This window comes from Musca vetustissima, unplaced genomic scaffold, assembly GCF_032173495.1.
Source record: "Musca vetustissima isolate MV318-11 ecotype Yass unplaced genomic scaffold, APGP_CSIRO_Mvet_v1 utg6984, whole genome shotgun sequence".
Classification (NCBI taxonomy): Eukaryota; Metazoa; Arthropoda; class Insecta; order Diptera; family Muscidae; genus Musca; species Musca vetustissima.
The window spans coordinates 8758-16319 of NW_026886330.1; the positions used below are offsets into that span (position 1 = coordinate 8758).

The 7562-nt window shown below is 33.9% G+C and overlaps 1 protein-coding gene across 1 annotated transcript; it reads right to left on the bottom strand.

The window, feature by feature from the left end:
- Positions 1–1571: 1571 nt before the first annotated feature.
- On the bottom strand, positions 1572–2264 carry LOC133333833 (pupal cuticle protein Edg-91-like). The gene has a single exon (XM_061542145.1). The coding sequence runs from the start codon at positions 2262–2264 to the stop codon at positions 1572–1574; it is 693 nt and encodes a 230-aa protein (XP_061398129.1).
- Between the last annotated feature and the right edge of the window lie 5298 nt (positions 2265–7562).

The window sequence follows — 7562 nt, forward strand, 5'->3', positions numbered from 1 at the left end:
AAATTTGGTCAATTGCTGTATTATTTCGACCTCATATACATAGATCTACGAAACATCACATCACATTTCAATTTATTTGCTTTTTTCGACCAGGTGTTAGTGAAATATCAAATGGCCAAGGATTGAAGTATCTCATTGTATGTCACATGTAGATCTTCAATTATAAGATCACGCATAGCATCAATGTTCTCTGGCACATGGCAAGGCAATATAGTATCTCTCGTAAAAGATGCTATAAAATGTTCCAACGAAATTATTTCAATAGTAAGAGAAAACACATTTAGTAGAAAACCGCATATTTCCAATTTAATGCTATAAATCATCCCTAACAACTCAATATGAAGTACCCTCAGTCTTAAGATCAAAAAAGGTTTTAAATACCAATAGTCTTTGCATCAAATCCGTTTAAAGCAAAAGTGGGAGCAGTCGTCGCGACGTGACGACACACAAAAATTATGGTCTTGTTTACAAATACCTTGTTAATCTCGAAGTGAGGCACCAGCAAAATTCTCATGCAGTTTATTTCGTTGGTTAGCTAAGTACTTCGCTTTGTAAAGAAGTTATTAATAGCTTCTAGGAAGAACACCCCCAACAAAAAACTAAGCAGCGAGATCCGAAACTATAGTCTTCCCTGCCTTACCCCTGGTGGGCAATGCCATACTTTCCCCACTAATTAATAGTTAAAAACAAACTGGGATTCAGCCTGACAATTTTGCAAAAACCAAAAAGTATCCGATTTGATTCAAAACTTTCACGACATATTTTTTATTTTTTATCATGGCCACTCCTTCTGGTACCAGACCAACAAAGGGTAAATAAGTCCATTTTGGGTTCGGAGACAAATCTCGTTTTTAAAGAGAAGTTTACAAAATATATTACGTTATAAATTCCACAAACAAACAAAACTAATACCACATTCTTTAAACAAATCAAAGCCAAACCTATAAATATCTCAATATAAGAAAAAAGAAAGATATTCACCGATTGGCTTTATCCTAGTTCATACGACAGCTACACACTCACAGAGAAACGTCTAAAAATTTGAAGTTGAGTTATCGTGCCCGCCATTCGCAAAAAAAATGTTTAGAGAAAAACGCGTTTAAAGTTTGAGAAGTCCTTCAGCCGTCACTTGATGCTGACAGAATAAATCGGCTATATCTTCAAGACTTCTTGAGGTTTTCATTTGAAATTTTGTAGGGACATTCTTTAATTAGTGTAGATTCGAATTGTAACAACAAAATTTTTGACCGCGAGAATGGGGGGTTCCCCTTAAGCCATTTTCAAAATAAACGATTAATATATGTCAGCAACACTGACTACTAGCACCTTCGCCAATAATGTAATTTCTAATTTGATAATATAACATGTTTCTATTCCTAGTTGTTGATATTTATTGACCGTGGATCATTGGAAAAGAAACATTTGTAACTCGTTTTGTGTTAAATGTAATATTTGCATCAATACTTTATTGGCAAGAATGATTTTATTTGGATAATTAACTTAGCATATATTTAAACAATAATACTATTTCTAATTTAATAATTTAAATCGAGTATTTGTCGTAGATGTTTTTATACTAAAGTATCTGGAGCATCACCTCGTATATTTGCGCCAGCAGCGCCGAGCAGTGGCCTTAGTTGAGAACCCAAAAGTTGTCCCAATAAATTGGCTATTTGTGCTGCTTGAGCAGGATCCAGTCCTGCAAGTGAGGGTGTCGGGGAAGATCCTGTTGTCGAACCAACATTACTGGGCACAGGTGGAACTGGACGAGAAGGTGATATTCCTGCAGCACCTCCATAGTTGGGACGTTGCGAGTTATACGCGGGATAATTACCTCCATAATTGCCAACAGCAGCAGGATATGCAGTAGGTCTGTAACCACCATAACCATATGAGGGATATCCAGCATACTGAGGTATGAATCCACCATAACCAGGTCTATAACCATAACCACCGTAGCCGTAGTATGGATAACTACCATAGCCGCCACCATAACCTCCGCCATAATAATCTGATTGTGGTCTTACCGATGATTGTGGTCTGCGAACGGGTCTATAAGGAACAACAGGCTGGTCATAACCAATACGCACACCACCTAAAGTGCCCAACCCCAATAGGGGCCTTAAGATACCCAATGTCCTTCCTTGTCCTTCCGGTTCTTGGCTAGCATTTTGAGATCTTCGTCTTACTGATCTGTTGCGATTTTGGGCCGATACTAAAATCACTGCCACAATAAAATAGTAAAACACCAAAAACGTTTTCATTTTCATTGATAAAAATTGATTTATTTGTTTAAGTCGTGTTGTTTTTCGGTTTCGTCACTTCAAACTGCCGGCGAAATCTGGGGCACGTCTATCAACTGGCAGCAGCAAACTACATTTGGCAAAACTTCCATTCGAGTTCTATTCAAAATTTCGCAAAAAAAGATTAATAGTTTGCATGAATTTGGTAATAATGAGCTCTAGAACTTGGTAACATTTGTTCTTGAAAATTTCCAAAAACGCCATCGTAGAAGACCTTCAAGGTGTTTGACTCACTTCGTCAACTTCTGGTTCACAAACAAATAAACGGAAATTCAAATGTTGATTATTTTTCGCGGGATAGTATCTGCCTTTTGCGATTGTTAACAGCAATTGAAGCGTTCGTTCGTTCGGCAGAAGCCACAAACGTCGTCGTCACTAACTTGTTTCTGCTATTTGCCGGTCACCCATCTGGCGTGCTGATAACTGCTGGCCGGTCAACCACACCTTTTGTTTCTTTTTAGTTTTAGTTTCGTTTATTGTTTTCTTTCTCTCTTCACCATCATTTAGCAATTTTGCAAAACAAAAATCGTAGTCTATTTGGTTTATATTCATACATATCTTGACTGACATACTGACATTGAAATTTGACTATTTGTTTTCATTTACTTTTGTTTTCATTTTCTCTTTTTGGCAAAAATGTCGTGACTTATGTCGACGCCATGTGCTGCTGATGATGATGCTCTCTGGGGCGTGCGAAGAATTTTGTTTACTTCCGCGTTATCTAGTTAGGAGTAAGTGAGTGGGTAGTATTCAAACAATATTGTTTTGAATGTCTTACTAGTCATTCGATGAACGGGTATTTGTTTCGATCCAATAATGGAATTGTTAGAGAATTTTATAAAAATGCCTATATTTTGGATAAAGTTTCCAAATAGTGGCAAATATTATTTATATGTGGTGCTAACTAAACGAATTTAAATAAAATAAATATTTTGAGAATTTAAATTAATGGGAAAATTTTCATAAAATAGCTTTGCCGATTTTAGATATTAATCAAGGTGTATAAGGTGTGTGCATGAATTACAACAACTAATTATATTACAAAAACAACATTATTGTTATAGAAAATAAATTGTCAATGTCTTAAATTGAATATTACGATTGGTCATAGTCCTACGATCAATAACCGGGTACATGTGTACCTTTTTATACCCTCCACCATAGCATGGAGGATATATTAAGTTTGTTTTTCCGTCTCTAATATATATATATATATATATATAGAGTAACTTCGGGTAATGTGGTGATATTGTGGGCGTAACAACTGTAAAAAATAGAAACAAATTGTTTTCACAACAACAAAAACATATTTGAGAAAAACAAAGTGTTCGACTATTTTGCAAAAAACGTTCGAATATTGTGCTAAAAATGTTCAAATCACACTTTTACAATCAGAGCTTAAGTAAATTTTCAACTTTGCAAGTATTTATTCAAAACCAAGATTATTGTTTGTTTTCACTAATTAGAAAAACATTTATCAAGGCAGCATTGGTACACATATTTCAGGCATTTTCTTAGATATGGGGGTGGTCCGAATTAGACGCATAGTCCACATTATATATTCTTGATCAGCATAAAATCCTATTTAGCATGTCCGTCTGTCTGTTGTAATCAAGCTATCATCTAAACGAATTGAGGTAGATCGCCAAAATGTTACATTTGGTAAAATGGGTTCATATTGGGTAATAAGTTTCTCCACTAAAAATTATAAATAGCCCCCCTTATAACGGTAACCCCAATTTTCGGTATTTTGGGGTTCTTCAGAGTGCTTTTCAAACGAATTCGCTGAAATTTGGTGCAATTAATTTTATTGGACTTAGATTGAACATTTTTATACCCTTCACACACCCTACAGGGTAATATGTCCTTGTACATATGTTTGTAATAGGCAAAAGGAAACGAGATAGACATGTATGTCCGTCTGTCCATGATAAATTGTATAGGTCGCAATTATGATCCGAATGAGATGAAAATTGGCAAAGCTCACTTCTATGGCCCGAAGTGAAATTTGGGAAATTTTATACGAATGGTACACGGAAGGACACATGAAATGCAATTTTACATAGATTTCAGAATGGTATTTGTATCGGTTGATTTGAATTGGTTGAAATATCTATGTAGATCGCGCATCTAGTTTCGTTCTATTCCATTTCAATGGTTCTCCAAAGATGCTATGTCTGTTCTAACTATAGGAATGACCAAATCAGCTAAAATGTAAGTTAGGCCGTGTCGAACTTCAACATACCAAAAATTGTAGTGGATATTTGGATGGGAACTATTTTAAAACATAACCCTGTATTTAATAATTTCTTGAAAGAAATTTTTTATTCGTCTGAAATCCAATATTTCAAATTACAACTACTTCGATGAGAAAATTGTGAGCTATATTAAAACTTAGAACTATAACTTTTCGCAATAATTTGTTGTTCCATCCAGTATCCCGAAATGTCAAATTACACCCACTACAATGCGGATAAAGCATTCAAAATTCTGACAATGGGTCGATACCCTTAAATGGGGGCTATGCCAAAACATGGTCTTATATTGTTCATTTTCCGTATATATGTTCTATGTCAAACAGAAAATGTATCTGAATCTTTATACGGGAACTATACCAAAACGTAAACCGATATTCCCCCTCCTCCTTTAAAAACCCGCCGCTTTTATCTCCAATAAATATGTATAAAAATCGTTATTTTGAAAAATAAGTTCTTAAAAAAGTTTATTTTTTATTTCTTTCCAAAAATAGCATGAGGGTGTATACGAGAGATCAATAAAACGCTGACTACATTTCGTATTTTATATTTACTGTGCCAATTTTAATATCAGTTGAAAACCTGATTGTTTGAAAATTTTAGAAATTAGTTCTACAAAATTCATATACAATTTTGTCGAATTTTTTGCAGTTCCCAAAAATCAAATAATTAAATATTTCCAACTCTATCGACACTGAAATTGATCTTAATTGCCAATGTGTAATAATCGTTGTGAAGCGTCACAGCATTTCTATAAACTGTAATTTATTCACAAAAATTTCCAAAACAAAAGTGTTAAAATATTCAATCATATCAATTATCAAATAAACATTTAATTCTTTCATATTTTCGTTCATACAGGTAGCCGGTTTTCAATAATAATGTTCCAAAAAATACGCAAAAATGTTAATGAGTGATGACCCGTCCCTATAAAAAAAACTCATTTTTTGTCTTCTGTTGTTTTGATTCTTTGGACAGAATTTGATACTTTTTGTTAGCACTTTATATTTTTTTGTTTTCTTATTTACGCCTATTTAATTATATTAAACACACATTAACGAATTCTGGACGTTACTCAAGGCTTTTACAATAATTAGGTCAATTTGTGAGGATATATTTTATAATACATTGACCTTAGAATACTTTTTATTTACAGGAGATTAATTTGCATAATTTACAATTCTCCCTTAATACTTTTTTGTAGAACATTAGGAGTACTATCAGTGGTAAAAAAAATTGAGAGCCTCTAGTTTTTAACTTTGAAGATAAAAGCCACAAAACAGCGGTCACTCACGCGACTTCAAATATACATGACTTTAGACATCACTTCTAATAATGGGAAAACTCTGCGAATTGTGTGAATATTTTAAACTTTTAATATTCTTTACATGAATAAGAGACACCAAGCATTATTATTGCACTTCCAAAATTTCAAAATATGACATATCCTTTATTTGCGAAGGATTTTTCTCGGTCACTCACGCGACCTAACTCACGCGACATTGTTGATTTTGCAGTTTTTATTTCTGCAGTGTCTGCATTTATAGTCATTAAAATAGTATTTATGGTAAGAAAAAGAAGAAAAAAATGACAAATTTGGTCTTTCTTTGTATTTTTTGCCTTTACGTATTTAAGCACAATTAAAGAAACAAATTCTTCGACTTTGGTTTACCTTTTTGCGGAAGTGCCCATATGCAACTCGAACTCGTCATGTGAAACATACGGAAATTTCAATGTGTCAAAACGATATGTATTTTGTCCGAATATGACATGTTATGTCATATGTAAAATACATACGCCGATTTGAACACAAAAAATAAAAGTTGTATGTACGCTGCTAATTTTGACACACATAAGGAGTTACATATGGATGAAATAAGTGACAGCACATATGTAAAATACATATCGTGTAAAAACACCATAAGTAGTAATACAATATCTAGATCATTTGATGATTTAGAAAATTACCAACAACTTGTCCGAAGATTCTCGCAAAAAAACAGTATGTATTCTCGGGCTGTATATTATAGTCCAAGATACATTTTCTGTTCTTCCACAAATATGGATGGCAAAAACCCACAATATCACACAAGTGAGTGTATGAATATATTACTTTTACAACTTTTGTAACATTTTACTCGAACTCATTGCCATTAAATAGTCAATGGTGGGGGTAATATTAAAAAATCTATATCGAAATAGTCATGCGCAAATATTTCTCATCATCCTTAATGCCAAATTTCAACAATTAACGGAGGCTATGCCAAAACATGGACCTATATATAAAATATTATTCACAATCCAAAAACACGGTATGCCAAACTACAGCCACTGTGGTGGATATGTTTGATTAAAATATCCAAACGTATTGATACAGGCTTATTCTATAAATCTCATAAAACATGAAGCAAGGTCCAGAAGAAAAATTTGTTCGAAAATTTTGGCATAGGGTATTGAATTAGGTCCAGAATGATGTGTGCCAAGTTTAGAGAAAATCGGTTCAGATTTAGATATTGCTCCCATATATATTTTTGTCCGATTTAAGGCAAGCGGGGCACCAAAGTCCAAATTGTGCACCAAAACTCCTATCTATCTTTCGATTTGCACGAAATGTTGCATGGTGTACTGGATTGAGTCTAGAATGACGTATGCCATGTTTTGAGAAATCGGTTTAGATTTATATATAGCTCCCATATATATTTTCGTCCGATTTAAGGTAAACAGGGCACCAAAACTCCTATCTATCTTTCGATTTGCACGAAATTTGGCATAGAGTACTTAATTATGCCCAGAATGACGTGTGCCAAGTTTCGAGAAAATCGGGTCAGATTTATATATAGCTCACATATATATTTCCGACCGATCTAAGGTAATGGGACTCAAAAGTCCTTATGTACCTTTCGATTTGCACGAAATTTGGCATAGGGTACTGAATTAGCTCCAGAATGATATGTGCTAAGTTTCGTAAAAATCGGTTCCAATTTAGATATAGCTCCAATATATA